This window comes from Myxine glutinosa, chromosome 10, assembly GCF_964187855.1.
Source record: "Myxine glutinosa chromosome 10, kmMyxGlut1.1, whole genome shotgun sequence".
Classification (NCBI taxonomy): Eukaryota; Metazoa; Chordata; class Myxini; order Myxiniformes; family Myxinidae; genus Myxine; species Myxine glutinosa.
Genome location: NC_136270.1, coordinates 18,711,843 through 18,734,148, shown reverse-complemented (window position 1 = coordinate 18,734,148; position 22,306 = coordinate 18,711,843). Strand labels below are relative to the sequence as shown.

The 22,306-nt window shown below is 45.4% G+C and overlaps 1 protein-coding gene across 3 annotated transcripts in view; it reads right to left on the bottom strand.

The window, feature by feature from the left end:
* The window catches only part of PTPN2 (protein tyrosine phosphatase non-receptor type 2), a 77,795-nt gene that overhangs the window by 8,709 nt on the left and 46,780 nt on the right, over positions 1-22,306 (bottom strand). For 2 of the 3 annotated variants that reach the window (XM_068126991.2, XM_068126992.2), the window contains exon 7: positions 4,167-4,355. In XM_068126991.2, the coding sequence (XP_067983092.2) occupies positions 4,167-4,355 (189 nt within the window). The remainder of the gene's footprint in view (positions 1-4,166; positions 4,356-22,306) is intronic. The other variant, XR_010985819.2, reaches the window with a different exon arrangement.

Genomic DNA, 22,306 nt, shown 5'->3' with positions numbered 1-22,306 from the left:
TTATCTATCAATATTGTTGAAATGAAGATCAAATAGCTGGATGTTGAAATTTGTTGAAAAAGTCAAAACTTTACATGGGGTGTACTTACCTTTTCACATGACTGTGTATGTATATATATATATATATATATATATATATATATATATATATATATATATATATATACATATATATATATATATACATATTGTTGCGGATATGAGGACTATTTTTTTATTGTTTGTTTTAATATTATTATTATTGTTTATTCTGCGCCTCCTGCCTCCGGAGTTGTGTAAAGGTAGAAAGGGCGTCTCGGTAATTAGTCCATAAAGCATCCACGTCAGCCAACCATAGAATACCCCTGTTCGATAGCTTATATCTTATTATGTGTCTTAGGGTAAGGCCTTGTCTCCCATTAACTTAAATACTCCATTGTACCAAGTGAAATAAGAATAGGTCCCCTTTCATTTCGTTTCGATGGCCAACTGCATTTTGGGCGGTTTTCTCTTCAACCGCCATTGACCACGAGGCAGGGTCGGAGAAGAAAGGCGTGTCTCCACCTCGTCATAGAGGGGAGGAGTGAGCCAGCCCCACTCGACCAACCATGAGCCAGGGGTTTGGCTAGAGAGGGCTGAGGAAGAGTGATCGGGGAGGTTCGCAAAGGTTGAGGGGCGGGGCCTATATAACCCACGGCAGGGCATTTCCCGAGGAGATGAGCTTTTACAGAGAAAGGAGGAGTCCAAGGGAGGAGACAAGCAGATGAGCTTTGACGGGATGAGCTACGACAAGAGCGGAGTGTGTGGTTTTTTTGGTCAGAGCTGGGTTGGTCGTCAGTGGTGGTCAGTGTTTGCGTAGAGTGGAGGGGTTGCGTTGAGTTGACGGTGGTGAGGAAGAGTTGGACTAAGCAAGAGAGAAAGAGTCCTGGAGTTAGTGAGAGAGGGAGAGAGAACCTGTCACGCCAGACCCCCCACCAGCAGCGTTGGCTTGGCTCCACCAAGCAGCTCCGACCCGCTACCCCGCGCACACGACAGAATCGGTGTCCGTCGAGGTCCAGCCCGACGTCCCGTGCGGGATCAAACTCCAGCCAGCTCCGTGCCTTCCTCCAGCCACCCACCTCCTGTCATTCCTGCCTGCAATTTCCATCCATTTGCGTACGTGAGTTTGTTTTGTTCGTGCTGTCCTGGGTAGTAACAATAAGTCTGTATAAGCTAAAGATTTCACTGTGTCACCTGCGTCTCATGTCCCTGTAAGTGTAAATAAACGTGACTGCTTTCTTCTTGCTTATATGTGTAAATAATAAACCCAGTTACCCTTCTGTACGTGTTCTTCCTCTTTGCATTCGGTCGCTTTAGAGTTTTCCCGATTGAATAGCGGTGGCGCGATCCGGCCAAAGTTTGGGGTAAATCGGGTTTTAGTTAGGGGAATAACTGTTCGGTCGCGGAGCCTCCGCTCGGCAAACATACCATCTTTAACCGCGTACCGTAACAATATATATATATATATATATATATATATATATATATATATATATATATATATATATATATACACTACATGACCAAAAGTATGCGGACACCCTTTCTAATAAGTGGATTCCACTGTTTCAGCCACACCCATAGCTGACAGGTATATGATATAATCAAGCACACAGCCATGCAATCTCCATAGACACACATTGGCAGTAGAATGGGCCATTCTGAAGAGCTCAGTGACTTTCAACGTGGCACCGTCTTAGGATGCCACCTTTCCAACAAGACAGTTCGTCAAATTTCTGCCCTGCTAGAGCTGCCCTGGTCAACTGTAAGTGCTGTTATTGTGAAGTGGAAATGTCCAGGAGCAACAACAGCTCAGCCGCGAAGTGGTAGGCCACACAAGAGATCGTGGTGAACAGCTGTTTTAAAGACCTGGAAGGAGGAGTGGGATTGAAGAGTGAGGAAGTTTGTTCCAGAGGTGGGAGTAAAGATGCATGAAAGAGTGAAGGTGAGCAGAGAGTCTTGAGTGAAGGTGCTGGCAGATCTTGTGCGACCTGCAGGAATATTTGGGGGACAGAGCTGGGGGAGCTTGGCCGGATAGGAGTCGGTAGAAGACGGAAAGACCACCAACCTGCCTGCGGTGAGTAAGTGAAAGGCCCTCGGAGATAGCTTCATCGGGGGAGATTCCAATGATTCTGAACACTTTGGTTTCAACAGCGTGAAGCCGAGCAAGGTGTGATGCAGGAGCAGGAGCACCAGCCCAGAGGGGAAAGCAGCATTACATTGAGCTGCAGATTTTTTTTTTTTTTTTTTTTGTATACAACATCAAGGCTCGTGAAAGAGCTAACATTAATCACACAAAAAGTCAAACCGACACATAAAACAGAACGAGACAGCTCTAATTTCCTGTTTGGCATTGAGGACCTCCATCCATTGTTGAGACGGCAGAAGCAGCATGTCCAGAGTAGAGTGACCTGGTCTGAAACCAAATTGATGATCAGAGATCAAGCCATTGGAGAAGAGGAAAGATTTCATATCCGAAGCAATGATGGATTCCATGACTTTGCTGATAATTGGGAGCAGGCTGATTGGTCTGTAGTTGCAAGGATCTGTTTTTGCACATTTTTTGTGTAAAGCGGTAATGTTGGCTAATTTCCAAACTGATGGAATGATATTCTAGACAATGACATTCTACAATGACATTCTAGACGATTGTGTGCTTCCAACTTTGTGGAAACAGTTTGGGGAAGGCCCTTTCCTGTTTCAGCATGACAATGCCCCCATGCACAAAGCGAGGTCCATACAGAAATGGTTTGTCGAGATCGGTGTGGAAAAACCTGACTGGCCTGCACAGAGCCCTGACCTCAACCCTATCGAACACCTTTGGGATGAATTGGAACGCCGACTGCGAGCCGGGCCTAATCGCCAAACATCAGTGCCTGACCTCACTTATGCTCTTGTGGCTGAATGGAAGCAAATCCCCGCAGCAATGTTCCAACATCTCGTTGAAAGCCTTCCCAGAAGAGTGGAGGCTGTTATAGCAGCAAAAAGGGGACCAGCTCCATATTATGCCCATGATTTTGGAATGAGATGTGTGATGTTCGCGTGTCCACATACTTTTGGTCATGTAGTTTATGTACATACATATATATATATATATATATATATATATATATATATATATATATATATATATATATATATATATATATATATATATACACACACACGTTTAAAATCAGCTCTCACATAATCAGTTACACCAGGTTGCTAGGTCAGAGCTGATTGGTTATTCCCTCCAATTACGGGTGAGAGACGTGATTGGGTCTTGTTAAATTTTTAGGTTAATTGAAAAGCATCTGGACAGACAACCTCAAAAGAATACAAAAATGTAAAATTAAACCAAGGAATGATTCAATTGCACAAGTAAGACAACCAAAATATTTTGTTGGTTTCACACAATAGTCAGGTTCACGATGTTTTTTCGTTCAAAATTTTGGGAGATTAGCAAACCTGTACATTTTTGGAATCATCAGAGCATGGAGAATCCGAAAATCAATGTTGGCATTTGCACAGACACCTGCATGGCCGCCATTTTGGATTTTCAAAATGGCCGCCATAAGATACATATTTTGCGCTATCTCGGCTTCTAGTCAACCTAGAGACTTAATTAAATATGCTAATCCTATGTTTTCTGGGTTAAGGAATCCAATATAGGCCTCAAAATAGTGCTCAGGTTTATAGAAAAGCAACAAACAAAGGTAATTGAAAACCATTGTCTTTATATTTGTGATATAACTGTATTACATAATACATGATATTGCAAGTCCTTTGAAGTTATAGGTATGGGTTTATAAAGCAAGAAAGCAGCCTTGTTAGTATCAGATTGAACTATAAGTCCTGTACACAGGATCTACGAGGTCTACACCGTTCAGGAATTGTGCTTTTACAGATCATCACTGTCCTGAGGGTCATTTTCGCAAAGGTGTCTATGCAAATGCAAACATTAATTTTTGGATTCCTCATGCTCTGTGTATTCCAGAAATGTATAGTTTTGCTAATCTACCAAAATTTTGAACGAAATTATATTTGTTAACATAGTGAACCTGACTACAAGCAATTCAGATAGCTTAGCACATCAACATGTCCATTTCCGACAAAGCATCCTTATCTACACCACAAAGAGCCATTGTCAAGATGGTTGCTCACACCTCTTCCTGTGAGCGATTGGTCCCGCTGGGTAAAACCATAGGCAATGAAGAGATTGCCAGACCACGTAGAATGGCGAGGTAGGAAAAACGGAGCTGCCCAGGTGTCTGGATGAGACCCATACGGAACCTCCTCATGCGCAGGAGAACGTCCCTCACCTTCACCCTGCCAACCCCACCTCGTTTGCTGAGCTTTGAGGGATGGCGAGGAATATAAACAAAGGAGGCAGTGTAAGAATTATACCATGATGAAAAGAATAATTACAAACATAATAATTTCTTAGTTGGTTTGAAATCTTGGGTTTTTGTTTTTTTTATCAATTTCCACAAACACTCGTAGGAGACAATATTGTGACCTCTCTATCTCCGTCACCAAAGGTGAATGGAGGTTATTTCACCACTGTGTCGATTTGCCTGTCTGCCTCTGTTTATCTCAAAGTTGTGGACGGATTCGGACGAAATTTGTTGAAGAGGTTGGGTATGTGACAAGGACGAAATGATTAGATTTTGGTTCAGGTCTGAATCCGATCTGACCTATCAGTGGGATACAAACAGTAAACTGTTTAGCCTGGTGAAGGTATGCTCTCTATGGAGTGCCGTTCTAGTTTCCTCTGTGAACATATGCCAATTGTCTTACGTCTGCTACATATTTCCAATGTGATTGTTAAAAGATCCTGTCCATGTCCATTTGCAGAAGTCACCACTTGGCCAAACATTCTGCCATTTTTGTAAAGTAACATACATAGTCTCCTACCCCACCAGGTATTCTTACAACCAACAACAAGTCTTCAAGCTGTTTGGCATACAACCAGTTCCACACCTTTGTGGGATGCAACTGAATCATTTATGTGCACATTTCTGCAAACAACCGGTTGCTTTAAGTAAACATTAACTTCAAGCGATTGTGATGCATTTTATTAAATGCACATTTGCAAACTATGATTGCCTGTTATAATCCTGAGTTATTTAATTCCTCCTTGTAAATAGGTGACAAAATATACAAAGATTAACTGAAAGTTTGTACTAACTACAAAAGAAGAAATGACAAACCGTGGGAATCTTGTGCAGCTTTCGCTCACATGTGGACAAAGTCATAGCACAAAATTAAGTTGATCATTTTGTCATATCTGATTTGGTTGGGCAACTAATTGCTCAGGTGTAGACCCAGCTGTTACAGCTTAGAATTAACCTAATTGGGTTAAACCACCTGTGATGGTATAGTTATAGGAGGAACAGAAAAACCATTATTACATTGTGTGGTCCCAACTGTGATGTATATTGTGCTTGGATAAAACGTGTCATCTATAATTTTTGAGTATGCCATAAAAAGGTTGGGGGAAGGGGGGTAATTAATTGGTGGAATCTTCACCTTCATTGAATTGGTGCAGTCATCTTCGGAGCCTTCCAATCACCCCCTTTTAGGATGAACACTCCATATTGCTGCACGTATCTATATTATAATAGGCGAAGGTGATTCTGTCTGTCCGGGGGTGTGGCTTACTCCGTTTACAGAGTAGCTCCACCCATTCTTGGAGAGGCTTCATATAAACAAATATCCACCATTTTATTAACTCGAATAGCTTTGAGGCCTGTTTAGTTAGGCCCGTGCTGTCTTTCTCTCTCACAGGTTTATTTCAACTCAAATTCGATACATCATTTCATTTTTAGCAGTCGCTAACATAGTTTTAGACTCGGTTGAAAAAAAAACGGGAAGAAAATCCCATGAAAGTTTCCATTTATAGAACGAAATGAATTCTCAAAGGCCTGTAAAATAAAGCCCATTCATTGAGTCACCCTCACGATTTTATCTCGAATTCACCATCTGATTTCATTTTTATCGATGATTTTAGACTCGGTGTCAGAAATAATTGAGAACATTCACGCACACACGGGAAAATGCAGATATATATTTTTAAATCGCGCCACGATGATGCACGAAAATACACCGCCTAAAATAACAGACGGGGAAAATGGCGACATACATTAAAAATTCGCTTTTTCTTTTCCGTTAAGATATATTACTTTTACTTTTGATGACAGTCGTCACAAAAACGTTAACAATGATGCCGACATATATTTCTTCGTTCTTATTTCATTCAACATTATTATCCGAAAGTAAAATATGTTTCAGGAAATTACCGAGAGATATTTCTTGTTTTTTTTAGTTATGTATACATACACTTTAAATAGGTTCCTTTGACATCTTTAATGACTCAACCCGAATCGACGCAGGACGATGTATCATACACTGCCCAAATAGCTCAAAATGTCGACATATATGAAAAATTTGCTTTTTCTTTTCCGTTAAGATGTATTACTTTTCCATTTGATGACAGTCGTCACAAAAACGTCAACAATGATGCCGACATATATTTCTTCGTTCTAATTTCATTCATTATTATTATTATCCGGAAGTAAAATATGTTTCGGGAAATTACCGAGAGATATTTCTTCGGTTTTTTTTTTATTGGTTACAGTCACGTGAAAAAGTAAGTACACCCCATGTAAAGTTTTGACTTTTTCAACATATTTCAACATACAGCTATTTGATCTTCATTTCAACAATATTGATAGATAAAGGTGATATAATATAACAAATATCATGAAACGTTTACATTTTGTAGTCCATTGTATAATTTAAATAAACATAAATGCAAATTTCGCATGTGGAAAAAGGAAGTACACCCCTACATTTATCACTACTTCAAATACCTAAAATTAGAATCAGGTGCACCAGCTCAGGTGCAAATGATTAGAACATCGTCAGAGAGGATCTTGGAGGAACCTGTCTTATTTAAACCTCAGACATTTAGTTTGGTTTGCTCTTTGTTGTTGGTGTGTGGCGTCACCATGCCTAGATCAAAAGAGCTCTCTGAGGCCTTCAGAAAGAAGGTTATAGATGCCTACGAGTCTGGGAAGGGATTTAAAAAGATCTCCAAACAAATGGAAATCAATCATTCGACTGTCTGGAAGATCATCTACAAGTGGAGAAGATTCCAAACAACTGCCAACTTGTTCAGGCCAGGCCGCCCCAGCAAGTTCAGCCCGAGAGCAGACCGAAAGATGCTGAAAGAAGTCTCGAAGAACCCCAGAATGTCATCACGGGACCTACAGGTAGCTCTTGCCACTGTTGATGTCAAAGTGCACGAGTCTACCATTAGAAAGAGGCTGCACAAATTTGATCTACATGGGAGGTGTGCCAGGAGGAAACCTTTGCTGTCCAGAAAGAACATCAGGGCAAGACTAAAGTTTGCCAATGAACACCTAGACAAAGACCAGCACTTCTGGAACAATGTGCTCTGGACAGACGAGTCAAAGGTAGAGCTATTTGGCCACAGTACCAGAAGACATGTTTGGCGAAAACCAAAGACAGCATTGGACCACAAGAACCTGATACCAACTGTAAAGCATGGTGGTGGAAATATTATGGTTTGGGGCAGCTTTGCTGCATCAGGGCCTGGGCAGCTCACCATCATAGAATCCACTATGAATTCTTCATTGTACCAGAGGGTGCTTGAGGATAATGTGAGGCCATCTATTGGAAAGTTGAAGCTCAACCGAAGGTGGACCTTGCAACATGACAATGACCCTAAACATACCAGTAAATCCACCAAGGAATGGCTGAAAGGAAAGAAATGGAGGGTTCTGGAATGGCCAAGTCAAAGCCCGGATCTAAATCCCATCGAGATGTTGTGGGGGGATTTTAAACGAGCTGTGCATGCAAGAAACCCCACAAACATCGCACAGCTGAAAGAATTCTGCATGGAGGAGTGGGCAAAAATTTCTCCCAGTCGATGTCAGAGACTGGTAGAGTGGTAGACAGTTATAAGAAACGCCTACTTGAGGTTGTTTCTGCCAAAGTGGGCAATACCACCTATTAGAGCCGAGGGTGTACTTACTTTTTCCACATGCGGAATTTGCATTTATGTTTATTTAAATTATACAATGGACTACAAAATGTAAATGTTTAATGATATTTGTTATATTATATCACCTTTATCTATCAATATTGTTGAAATGAAGATCAAATAGCTGTATGTTGAAATATGTTGAAAAAGTCAAAACTTTACATGGGGTGTACTTACTTTTTCACATGACTGTATGTGCACATACACTTTAAATAGGTTTATTTGAAATCTTTAATTTTCACAATTTAATTTACTTGCCATTTGATGATTACGAGACACTTCCTCTTGAGGATCGTGACAATTCATTCATGCGTTGCGTGGAAACTTTCATTTCCAAAATGAACGAGAAGGTCGATGAAGAACACAGACTTGAACAGGATGCAGCAAGAAAAAGAACGAGACGGGAGAACGAGACCCTCGACGAACGTGAACACAGACTCACACAGGATGCTGCTGCAACATCGATGAGGAGGGAGAACGAGACAGTTGAGGAACGTGAACACAGACTCGCACAGGATGCTGCTGCAACAACGATGAGGTATGAGAACAAAACCGTCGATGAACGTCAACACAGACTCGCACGGCATGCTGAGCAACAAAGACGTTGGAGGGTCAGAAAACATATACAACCGCAGCCATAATGAATCCGGCCGAAGTATCCGATAATATTGTTCAAGAGCATAATTGCGGTCCAATGACGTCACCATGTGTGTACTGTTCTGCACACCATTTCACAAATTAATCAACAGGACAAGGGGATGGATTTACACTGTGTTGTTCCAAGGGAAAAGTTAAATTACCTCCACTATTTGCCGTACCTGCTCGACTCAAACAACTTTATCAGGGTGACGATGGAAAATGTCGCAACTTCCGAGACAATATCCAGAATTACAATTTGGCATTGGCTTTTGCATCAATGACCGCTCAGATCTCATCTCCAGGAAATGGACCATACTGTTTCAAAATCCATGGTCAAATTTACCATCGCTGTGGTCCATTACATCCATCACATGCACATGAACAAGCACAATTTGCACAATTCTTTATTTTGGATACAGCTCAAGCTACAAAGGAACTTATGAATCGACCTGAGAATCACAGATGTTTGCAAGAATTGATGGCAGAACTGCACAACATACTATCTGACGTTAATCCTTATGTCACATGTTACAAGACTATGTTCGAGCGTGAACAAGAAGAAATCAGGAAAGCTGTCCTTGAAGATCGCCTCCGTTCTACCTTGGAAATGCATTTTCGTCGACTGTGTGCAGACGACCAAAGACGTTACAACATACCAACTGCTGATGAAATTGCTGCTGTCTTCGTTAGTGGACAAGATGGTGAACCACCTGCAAACAGGGATTTCCAGGTTCATTTGTATGACCAGGGCTTACACAATCTCTCTCTCCACTTTCCTCTCACATTGATCCCATGACATATCCCATTCTCTTTCCACATGGCGAGCCTGGATGGATGATAAACATGCCTCACCAGCGACAAACTGCGGTTCGAAACAAGGTAACTCATCGTGAATTCTATGCATACCGACTGGCTATTCGAAATGAATTCAGCACTATCCATTCTTCGGGGAAATTGTTCCAGCAGTATGTTGTCGACGGATATTGCAAGGCAGAAGCAAATTGGCTGCAATACTTCAAACAAAATCAGGAAACCCTTTGAGCCATGGAATACAGAGGACTACTGGACCACGTCCAGAACGTTGCTGCTGATAACCAACGTCCTGTCAGTCGTAGTCATTTCGCCGTTGAGTTTTGCAGGGAGTCCAAGAGCTATGCAGCAGAACTACCAAGATGCTATGGCCATTGTTCGCAAATTCGGAAAACCAGATCTTTTCATCACCTTCACGTGTAATCCAAAATGGACAGAGATACAAGAAAACATCGGACAACACCAACGAGCTGAAGGCAGACCAGATTTAGTGGCACGCGTGTTTCATCTGAAATTAAAAGAGTTAATCGACGATATAACGAAGAAGCACGTGTTGGGCAAAGTACGTGCATTTCTCTACATCGTCGAGTATCAGAAGCGTGGCCTACCGCATGCCCACATATTACTCACGCTGTGCCAAGAAGATAAAAATTGTACCGCCGAAGACATTGACAGAATTGTTTCCGCACAAATTCCTAATTCAAATGAGTCACCGGAGATCCATTCCTTGGTGGTCTCACATGATACATGGTCCGTGTGGCACTTTAAATCGCCATTCCATTTCTATGAAAGATGGAGTGTGCAGTAAAGGCTTTCCAAAAGCATATGCTGCAGAGACACTTACAAGCATAGATGGTTATGCCCTTTACAAGCGTAAAATGGACCCACCCCCAAATGGACCCACCATAACCGTTCATGGAACCGATGTTGATTGCCAATTTGTGGTCCCATTCAATGCTTATTTACTGAAGAAGTACAGAGCACACATCAACATTGAGGTTTGTGCAAGCATAAAGAGTATAAAGTACTTATTTAAATATGTGTACAAGGGACATGACTGTGCCAGCATCGAAATTTGAGAGCGCGGGAGATTAGAGGTTGACGAAATAAAGACCTATTTGGACTGCAGATATGTCAGTGCCACAGAGGCAGCATGAAGATTGATGGAATTTGAAATGCACAAACAGTCCCATTCCATCACCAGACTTGCGGTACACTTACCTGAATTGCAGACTGTTGTGTTCAGGGATGGTAACGAGGAAGAAGCCATTGTACGACTTAGGGGTACAACACTTACAGCTTGGTTTCAGTTAAACCAGAGAGACCCTGAGGCACGAAGTTATCTGTACCATGACATTCCAAAATATTACGTATTTGAAGATGGACGAAAGACATGGAAACTTCGACGCAGAGGCGGCAACAAGGTTATCGGACGCATGGTTTCGGCAAGCCCTATGGACATCGAGGGCTTTCATCTTCGTGTACTCCTGCTGCACTGCCCTGGTAAAACATCATTTGAAGATCACAGAACCATAGATGGAGCAGTTTGTGAAACATACAAGGATGCAGCCAGGAAATTACATTTAACAGAAGATGATACAGTATGGGACAGGTCCTTAGCTGATGCAGTTATCTTTGCCATGCCACAACAATTGAGATCTCTTTTTGCAACACTATGCATATTCTGCACACCAACAGACACGTCGGCACTGTGGGAAAAGTTTAAAAACTACCTTTGCGAAGATGTTGTGCACAGCGGCCATGTCTTGGAACAGAGTATTTACATGGCATTGCGAGAAATACAGTCCTTCTTCCTGAGACATAGACAGACCTTGGAAGCATTTTAGTTTCCAGTACCTCCAGACACTGTTGAAGATCATTCGAGCAATGATTATCAGTATGTACCGGGAGATGAACATGACAAAGGTGAAAACAACAGACAACTACTAAATGATGACCAAATCAAAATTGTAGATGAGGTCCTGCAGGCCGTTCATTGTAGGGACCAGTACACAGGCAACCGGTTGTTTTTCGTTGATGGACCGAGCGGAAGTGGCAAGACCTTTCTCTGTAATACGCTTCTGCACATCTTGCGAGGCCAGTGTCGTTTGGTTTTTCCAATGGCGTACTCGGGCATTGCAGCAACATTGCTGGCAGGGGCCCGTACATCGCACCATCGATTTAAATTGCCAGTGCCCATTTTGGAAAACTCCACATGCAGCATTTCACCTACGAGTAAATATGCAGATGCTCTAAGGAAGGCAAACCTATTCATTTGGGATGAAGAACCTATGGCTCCAGCATATGCTTTAGCGGCTGTTGATCGATGTCTCTGGGATATAACCAGTAACAACATTCCTTTTGGTGGAAAGGTCTTACTTTTTGGTGGGGACTTTAGGCAGATTTTGCCCGTTGTACCTCGCGCTGCACCTGCAGCAATCATAGCCACATGCATCAAGCGTAGCAAGTTGTGGCCAAAGTTCAAACAGCTGAACTTAACATCAAACATGAGAGCTAATGATGACGAAGAATCCTCAAAATGGTTACTGTCGGTTGGAAATGGGACTGTGGAAACAATTCCTGACTCAGATTTAATACGACTGCCTGATAGTATCTGCGTAAAAGACAACATTCCTTTAGCAGAGGCGGTTTTCGGGAAATTTGGACGAAATCCATTCAAACTATGATGCGCTGGCACAACGAGCCGTGTTGTGTCCAAAGAATGAATCCACATTTGTGATCAACGATGAGATACTGGATGCATTTCCTGGGGAAGAAAAGACTAACTTCAGCGCTGATTCCATTGTCTGTGATGACCCTGAAGAGGCACTAAACTATCCTATGGAATTCCTAAATCAATTGACTCCTTCTGGAATGCCATTGCACAAACTTCGTCTCAAAGATGGTGCTGTCATCATGTTACTCCGTAACTTTGATCCGAAACAGGGACTGTGCAATGGTGCAAGATTGGTTGTTAAAAGATTGTTGCCAAACATAATAGACGCAGAAATAATTTCTGGCAGTCACAAAGGAACACGCACATTTATAACCAGGATTAGTATTGCACCTTCCGGTACAACACTACCATTCGTACTCAAACGCCATCAATTTCCAGTTCGTGTGGCATTCTCTTTCTCAATAAACAAGTCAAGGTCAAACATTACACAAAGTTGGGATTTACTTACCAGAACCCGTCTTCAGCCTTGGCCAATTAAATGTTGCATTGTCACGTGCTAAACGATTTGAGGATGTCAAGGTAAAGGTAGTCAGTAATGGCCAACAGGGACAAATTGATGGCCACAGTGGAATCTTCACCCGTAATGTTGTTAACCCAGAGGTCCTGCAGTGACACCATTCAGGCAACAAAAGGAGGGCACGAAGGAAAATAGTTAATTACTCCGACACATTTAGCTGCGGTGATTGAAAAATCACTGGACCATTGTTGCTGTTTTGATGCTTTTTACTGCTGTTTTGATGCTTTTACATTGCTGTTTTGATGCTTTTTCACTGCTGTTTTGATGCTTTCCACTGCTGTTTTGATGGTGTTTTGATGCCTTTTCACTGCTGTTTTGATGCTTTCCACTGTTGTTTTGATAGTTTTGATGCTTTTTCACTGCTGTTTTGATGCTTTTTCACAGCTGTTCTGATGCTTTTTTTTTGGCCGTTTTTTTAAATATAAAAATCTCATTTAAAAAAAAAAAAAAATCCAATAAAATCTCACAATGATGATATCATTCACCGAAAACGATGAAGCAACTGCATAATATTACGGTGATGTTTAACTCTGAGCGAGAATAATTCTAAATTTTAAAAACTTTCATCTGATATTTGTGATTTATTTCAAACGCTTGGATTCGGAAGAGGGTCAGAAAGCAGTATTCAGGATTGCAAAGCACATAGCGAAAGAGAGGTGTGATGTGATGGGGGTGAGTTGCTTGAAGGATGAAGTGGGACAAATCGTTGTCGACCCAGATGGAATTAAAGGAAGATGGAAAAGATATATGGAAATGCTGTTGAATACAGAGAATGAATGGGATGGCAACATAGAGAGTAACCCAGTTTTAGGACCGGCAGAGAAGATAACTGAGAAGGAAGTTGAGGAAGCGATAAAAGCAATGAAGAGTGGAAAAGCGGGAGGGCCGACGGGAGTTGTGGGAGATATGTTGAAGGCAGCAGGAAGTTGGGGTGTGAAGAGAATGACAGAGATCTGTAATCTGGTGGTGAAAGAAGGCCGCATTCCAGTGGATTGGGAACTGAGTACCCTCGTCCCTCTATACAAGGGGAAAGGTGACCCTCTGGAGTGTGGCTCATACCGAGCGATAAAGTTATTGGAGCATGGAATGAAGGTATTGGAAGGGGTGTTGGAGAGGAGGATAAGGAAGAAAGTGAAGATCGACGAAATGCAGTTTGGATTTATGCCAGGAAGAGGAACGACAGATGCGCTTTTCATTGTGAAGTTGCAGGAGAAGTATATGGAGAAGAGGAAGAAGTTGTTTTTGGGGTTTGTTGATCTGGAGAAAGCATTCGATAGGGTTCCACGCAAAGTATTGACATGGGCATTGAGGAAGTTAGGAGTGGAGGAATGGTTGATCAGAGTAGTGATGGCAATGTACAAAAGAGCGTGCACAGCTGTAAGGACAAAGGACGGGAACAGTGGTGAGTTTGAGGTGAAGGTGGGAGTGCATCAGGGGTCGGTACTAAGTCCACTACTATTTGTAGCTGGAATGGAGGTGCTGGCTCAGAACGTAAAGGAGGGTTTACCGTGGGAGTTGTTGTATGCAGATGATCTGGTGTTGATTGTGGAAAGTATGGATGGACTGAAGGAAAAGATGAACAAGTGGAAGGAATGTATGGAGACAAAAGGTCTGAAGGTGAATATCGGAAAGACGAAGGTGATGGCAAGTGGTAAAGCATGTGGTGAGGTGGAAAGAACTAGGAAGTGGCCGTGTGCTGTGTGCAGGAAGGGTGTCGGAGTGAACTCCATTCAATGTACAATGTGCGCTGAGTGGGTTCATCAAAAATGTAGTGGTCTGAGAGGGTCATTTACCAGTGTGGCAGCTACATTCAAATGTAAGGTGTGCACAGAGGGAGCTGCAGATGGAGGAAATGTTGAGTTGGATCTTGGAGACGGCGTGAAGCTGGAAGGTGTGAAAACATTTTGCTACCTCGGAGACATGCTGAATGGAGAAGGTGGATCAGACTCGGCAACGGTTGCTGGAGTGAGATGTGCATGGAACAAGTTTCGGGAACTGAGTGGCGTGCTGATGAGGAGGAGAGTGTCGCTGAAGCTGAAGGGAAAGGTGTATGCTGCATGTGTGAGAAGTGTTATGATTTATGGGAGCGAGACATGGGTAATGAACGTAGAGCAGCAACGAAGGCTAGAAAGGGTGGAAATGCGAATGGTTCGATGGATGTGCGGAGTATCGTTGAGAGAGAGGAAGACAAATGATGAATTGCGAAAGATGATGGGAATATTGCCTGTGATTGATGCTGTGAAGAGGAACAGGCTGAGATGGTTTGGTCATGTGTTGAGGAAGGATGAAAGTGACTGGTTGAGAAGAGTGATGGAAATTGATGTAGAAGGAAGTAGAGGACGGGGAAGACCGAGAAAGACTTGGCTAAAGATGGTGGAAGAAGAAATGCGGGCAAGGGGGTTAACAAGGAGAGATGCAGAAAATAGGGCAAAATGGAGAAGATTGTCATGGGGACCGCAAGACTAACCCCCGCTCTAGCAGGGAAAATGGCCTTAAAATGCATGTTGTTGTTGTATTTCAAACAAACTGTATTTCCCATCTACACGGGCATGTATTCCTGTTAACATTATGTAAAGTACTGGGATGCGGCGTATGTAATAAATTGACCCTTAGCCTTCGGCCAGTTGTGCGCCTCCAATGGTCCGTGACAACGGCAAGCTGGGACTCCTTCACCACTCTCGGGTCTTCCGCCCTCTCCCGTATCACTCATCTCCCTAAGTAGTCCCACGCGGCCGCTTATATTGGCCGATCGCGTATTAAGCCGCTTGCCTTTTTGGATACGCCCATCTGTGAGCTGCCTCGGCCCTGATTGGTCGTGAGGGCTCACCGGTCCGCCCGTTGATGGTGCGTTGGTGGGCCACGCCTCATTCCTGGCACTCCTCCCTTCTTCTCCAACTCTGCCACGTGGCTTATGGCGGCTTGCGGGATAGAAGACCACTCGCACTGATGTTGAAAGGAACTTTGGGGCCTACTCTTATTTAATTAATACAACGCAGATTCAACTATTGGAAACAGATCCTTAACTAGAACACATACTAATGAAATAACTAAAGAAGATCCTATGGTGTTCTATGTGTTGCAATATGACCTAACTAGGGTGCGACCTTTGACCTTTACACAAAAATGGGAATATTTACAGGGGATTATTTATAAGGGATTATTACAATATTTACAAAGTGGAGGGTTCTAAAAACCGCAACAATATATATATACATATAAATATGTATATATATGTATGTATATATATATATATATATATGTATATATATATATATTGTTGCGAATATGGAATTTGGCCTCCATATCCGCTTGTAAATATTCCCCTATTTTCTCCAATACTCCCCAACTTTCCCCAATCCCCCATTCCCTAGTCCCATTGCATGTAAACAACAATCAGTAGAGCCGACCTTCCCCTTATTCCCCCATTAAATGTCGTGCCCAGGTCCACCGCACCACACGTAGACAACTTTCGGACATCTTCCTAGTTATTCTTAATCTATGTCAGTTAAGGCCTCGTTTCCATTAATTATGACTCTTCGTTGCACCAGAATGTGATTATATGGCATCAGTAGTGAGTTTAGGACCTTTCCCATACCTCCTCCCATCTTCTTCCCCAAACAACAACAATAACAACAACTACAACAACAATTACAACTACAACTACGACTACAACAACAGAGGGGCGGGGAGTGTGCGTCCTCACACCGGCTCGGTTACCCGCCATGACCATGCGCTCCACGGCGTTACCCCGAAGGGGCTGGCTGTCAGCTCCTCGTCAGGGGCGGAGCCAGTAACCCCCCCACGCACCCAATGAGAAGCAACGTGCCGATTCCATCTGGGGCGGCGCTAACGAGCCGAGGGCGTGTCACTCCCCGCCGGATATACGCGGCCCCGCGCCGGATGTGACGTGAGATGCGCCTCAGCTTGGAGAGAGAAGCCACCACCACCCCCAGCGCGACGATACCTCCCCGCATCTTTGGACCGGACCGGACCGTACTGTACCCTGCCCCGAGCCCAGGAGGACCTGGAGCCATCGATACCCGCTTTCCTGCCATCAACCCCCGTGTGAGTCAGCCGTTGTCCCGTTTGTCTGTCGTCTGTCCGGGGTTAATATAAGAGTGTGTCTAAGTGCCTGTCTTTCTGTGATTATACCTCTAGCCCCTGTAATCTGACCTTTCCGTACGAATATAATCTCCTCCGGAGGTCTTGAGAATTGAAACATTGGTGTCGTATTGTGTTATTGTAATCCAGCCGGGTGTCTTCTTTTTCTTATTGAGCCAGCATCGCGCGACTAGTCAACGTTCGGGCACAATCGGGTAACTTGTGCAGACGTGGTCATACCATAAAACCGCTCGGTAAATAACATCCAAGCCACGTCTGTAACAATTGGTGTCGAGGAGTGGAATTCGAACCCGGGACTAAATTTATTAGGCCCAAATTTGTAACAGTTAGAATCGATTTGGAGCGCGTTTCCCGCGCGAAATTATAACGGCCGAAATTTGAATTTGTTTTACGAAAATAAAAATAAAAACCGAATTTTGAAAGTCGCGCTATGGCGGATCAAGACAGCTGGGGTCCGGTAGAGGAGAGTGAAGCAGGGTCGGTCCAGGACCAAATTGAGGGACATGAGGGACATGAGGAGAGCGAAACAGCGAGGGTAGCAGGCACGCAAAATGGCGCCTCGCAAGAGCGCGCGGTAGCCGAGCCCGCTGTATCAACGGGCTTTAACATGCAGCCGATTGACATACAGGCCCTCATTGCGCAGCTACAGGCAGCTGTACAGATGAGTATGGGGAGCCAAATTGAGCGGTTGGGGAACCGGATGGATGCTCAGGGTGAGCGATTGGAGGGCCAAATGGGGGTAATGAGGGACGAAGCGAGGGGTACCAGTGAGGGGTTAGACAAGAAATTTGGGAAGTTAGACAATAATTTTGAGGGGTTAGACAACGGGATAAAAGAAGTGAAAAATGGGTTAATGGGGGTAGAAAACAGAATGGCTGCCCAGGAGAATCAGATAGAGGGAGTGAAAAATGGGTTAGAGGGGTTAGAAAACAGTATGGAAGGCAAATTGAGGGACATGAGGGACCAAGCGGAAAGGGAAGTTAACCAAATGGGGCAGCAGATAGAGGAGGTCAGAATGGGGGTAGAAACCAAACTGGATGCTCACAGGGAGGAAATGGAGCAGATGAGGGTGGCATCTGGGCAGGAGATGCAAGTGATGGGAGAGCAGATCAGAAGAGGAGTGAGTGAGGAGGTCGGAGGAGTGCGCGAGGAGGTGAGGCACTGTAGGGAGCACATGGAGAAGGAGGTGAGAAAGGGGACTGTAAAGTTACAGGGGGGCATAGAGGTCCTGACGCAGGAGGTGGAACAGCTGACGGAGGGACAAAAAGAACTAACGGAGCAGGTTCAAAGGAACACTGCGGTATTAGGAGGGTTAAAAGTGACACAGAAAGAACTAAAAGACGACTTGATAGCGACGAAGAGGGAATGTCAGATGGTACGTGAGGGACTGACAACGAGGTTGGACGAGGTGATAGAGGTAATGGAGACGACGGACCGGCAGGTGAGGACGCACATGGAAACGGTCAAGGTAGCCTTAGAGGATGAGCTTGAGGAGACGTACCGGGGAATAAAAGAGGTGAAGCACAAATTAGAAGAAGTGGAAGAAGGGATGAGCGAAATTAAGAAGCGACGGAGAGGGGATAAGAAAGAGATAAAAGAGGAGATAAAAGAATTGGTCCAAAGTCTGTGTTTGGATCGTGATGATGTGCTCATTAACCGGATGAGGGATTCGCAGGTGATGGAGGAGAAGCGAAGAGGAAGAGGACACGGTGTAAGTGGTGACCAATATGGTCGTGCGTATGATGCGCCAGGTGATTTAAGGAGCTTGGGGGTCGAGATGGACCCGGGTGTTCGTGAGAGGCCGTGGGTGAAGTGTGCGACAGGTCTGGTGTGCGAAAATGGAGGTGTGCAAGAAAGTCCGACTCTGGGGTGTGTGAGGAAAAAGTGTGTACCAAGGAGTGAGTGTGCTGGCGAGAGTGAGTCGGTCGTAGCGTGTGTGCGAGGGAGCACATGGGAGCGCGGTGTGGTGAGTGTTACAGAGGGTGTGACGGGAGAGTGTGCGCAAGAGTGTGCGCAGGAGTGTGCGCGAGAAAGGTGTGTGACGGACAGGTGCATGAGGAAAGAGTGCGCTGTCAGAAGTAAGGAAGAGTGTCCACCTGTGGTGAGTGTTACAGAGGGTGTGACGGGAGAGTGTGCGCAGGAGTGTGCGCGAGAAAGGTGTGTGACGGACAGGTGCATGAGGAAAGAGTGCGCTGTCAGAAGTAAGGAAGAGTGTCCACCTGTGGTGAGTGTTACAGAGGGTGTAACGGGAGAGTGTGCGCGAGAAAGGTGTGTGACGGACAGGTGCATGGAGAAAGAGTGTGCTGTCAAGAGTAAGGGTGAGTGCGTTGTCACGAGTGGAGGTGAGAGTAGTGAGAGTAGTGAGAGTGACAAGGAGCGTGAGTTGGTTGTGACAGGTGAGCGAGGATGTACACCTGGGATGGTAGGATGCACACCTGGAATGGTGGAGCGTGAGTGGGAATGCACGCTGGAGTTGGTGGTGAGGCACGTGGTTGGGTGTGCGAATGAGAGCACACCTGTGATTGTCACAGAGGAGGTGACCGAGGAGGGGGTGCGAAGCGGTGTATTGGTGAGGTGTGCGAGCAACGAATGTGTGCCAAAGTGTTCGGTGGTCAGGTGTGTGACCAAGGCTGTGAGTGGAATGAGGGTACCTGGGTGTGTAAGGAAAGGTACGAGGAGCATGAGCACGGCTGGATGTGTGAGCAAGGAACGGGCTTCGGGGTGTAAGAATCCAGGTGAAGCATCGACGTTACACAGGTTAAAGGTTAGGTCGACTTTTAGCCGAAGCGGGCCCTCGGTGCGTGCCGGGCTTCGCGTGCCGCGAGAACCAGCGGGGATCCGAGCCACGGCGGGTTCGAAAGGACCGCCGTGCGCGACCCACGCTGGGCCTCGCTTTGAACGGCCGCGTCCGTGCTCCAATAGGCGGAGCTGGCAGCCCGATAGAAAGGGTCGTCATGGCGACCACTTTTTGGTGAGACGTGCCGGCAGGTCGAGATCGGGACATTGGATGGCTCCACGCCGAGGTGATGCGTGGGATCTCGGCCCGGGTAAGCCCCCGTCCCTGCACCGAGTGCCGGACGCATCCAGCCGCCGGCACAAAACAACCAGCATCCATTGCTTGGCTTTACGAAGCCGGGCTTTGGACAGGGATTGGCGCACCGAGAGGACCTAATAAGTAGACGGGTGATGGTGATAGTGATAGTAGTGATTTGATACAAAATTTAGAAAAGTGAATAGAATTGGCAGTAAATGGAAAATTTTTGAATTGGTTGGAAATCTGGACGAACAAAATTGATAGTGAGAGACCCCCGATGTGGTGGGATGGCAAATCCACCATCCCTCACAGGTGGGGGCAAAGGAGCAATAGCTTATGGGGTTGATGGCAGTGGAAACTAGCCCGGGTGGGTTAGGTTATTAGTAGGGATCTAGCGAAGATGACAGTAGGTAACGTTAAGTTTAGTTAGTGACTGATACATGTAGTGGGGACGCAGGTAGATTAGTGTGGATGATAATGACGTGGGAGCGCAATAGTTTAAAGGGACGACTGGGAAGCGCAAGTTTCAGAAGGGAGTAGTTAGCTGAGATGATGCCGTGTGTGTGAGGATGGAACAGGTGTGATTGCACAGGTGTGCAACTGGACGGGTGTGTGGAGCAGTGTATGAGTAGTGAGTGTTGTGGATCAGCGCGAATGCGCTTGGGGAGAGAAGGGTGCAGGTGGCACCAGGTGTGAGAGCACAGGTGTGCAAGTACAGGTGTGTGGAGAGAGTTGGAGTAAGTGGTACGGAGTGGTGTGCATGGTGCGAAGGTGTGGATGGGGTAAGAGTGGACCCCTTTCACGAGTACCCGGGGCGGGTAGTGTAAGTGTTAGGTAGAGGGTGCAGGTAAATTGTGGTTGGATATTGGCATTTGTGGTGCGGTTGCAGAATGGTGTTGTGAATGGGTGCATTAGTGTTGTGGAAATGGCTGGGCGTGTAGCCTGTTAGTGTGTGTAGTTGGTTGGGCACTCCACCACTGTGAGGATGTCGGCCAGGTGAGGCCGCAGGTGGGCTCTGGGAGCCGGTAGTTGTGAGTGGGTGCCTGAGGATCCCGGGTGTGGATCGGGTAGCCCAGTGCCAGAGAGGGCACCGAGTGGGGAGAGCGCCAGAGGGCCTGCCCCAGTTAGTTAGGTTAGGGTAAGGAGCAGGTAAGCTCGGAGGCAACTGCAGTGGTGGAGGTGTGCAGGTGGGTAGACCCACTGGGAGAGGTACACGTCGCAGCCCAGAAATTGTACGAGGGCACCGGGAGATGAATCGGGGGAGTGAGACCCCAAATTGAAGAGCACCACAGTTTGGCCAATGGGAATTGGTTTTTAGAACCCGTAGTGTAAGAGGGCCAATGGTTTGGCCGGAGAAAGACCCCGGGTAGTGTAAAGTTGTTAAAGTCATTTAGGAAATAGTTTGGATTGATGAACCTGTCGCACCATACGCAGCCACTTACCTGTGGTGATGATGATGACTCCACACCTGTGTTTTCTTTGTTTTGTTGCAGGAGATGAATCGCTGTGTGGATTTGTGAGACGCATCACGACGTGGATGAGACATTGGGGTGATTCCATCTCTCCCTCCCTAGGAGGGACTGATGATGAATTGGTAATGGCAAATTATGATGAGAGTTGAAAATGGCAAATTTGATTGGTTAGGAGGGAGAGAAGACGAATTTGGTTTATGGGAGGAACGGGGAAGACAGTAGGGATGTTTGTTGATTTGTAAAGTAGATGTTTATGGGTAGTGTTGTGTTTTGTGGATACAGTAAGGGGTAAGGGAGGGGCCATGTAGGTTACCTGGTGGGGGGGGCGTACGATAGGAACGTACCTGTCTCACCTGGTTCCCATGTGCCCCCAGTGTGCATCACCTTACATTGCGTGCACTTTTGCGCCCTTACCACCTTACTCACTTGTCTGCTTCTTTTGTCTCCCACCTCCGAGGATCTGGCTTTGGGGTAGAGAGAGAGGAGAGAGAGGTGCTGGCTGCGCAGTTGTGGGCCTGCACTTTCGCTGTTTGCTGCCGGGATCGATACACCATATGGACCGCAATGTTTGTGGCCACCCACAATGGACCGCAGTTCGTTTGCGGCCAAGCACCACCCGGGGATGGACCTATGGGTCAACGTGGCACCTATGCCATACAGGTGAACCACTGTTAATTAACACCAAGTGCACCACAAGAAGAGCAAGAGACACCTGCAGGGTTAGGGGTTGTCGAATTTATTTTTATTCCAATGAACAATGGTGACTGCACCGATTGGTGGTGGGGTGGTGCTTTTGATGCTCGGGAAGGGTGCTCTGCACGTTATTAAAGGCCGTCGGCCACAGAGCACTCGTGGGTTGGTGTATCGATGCTGGCAAGCGCGCTCTCTCTATGCATAACATCTG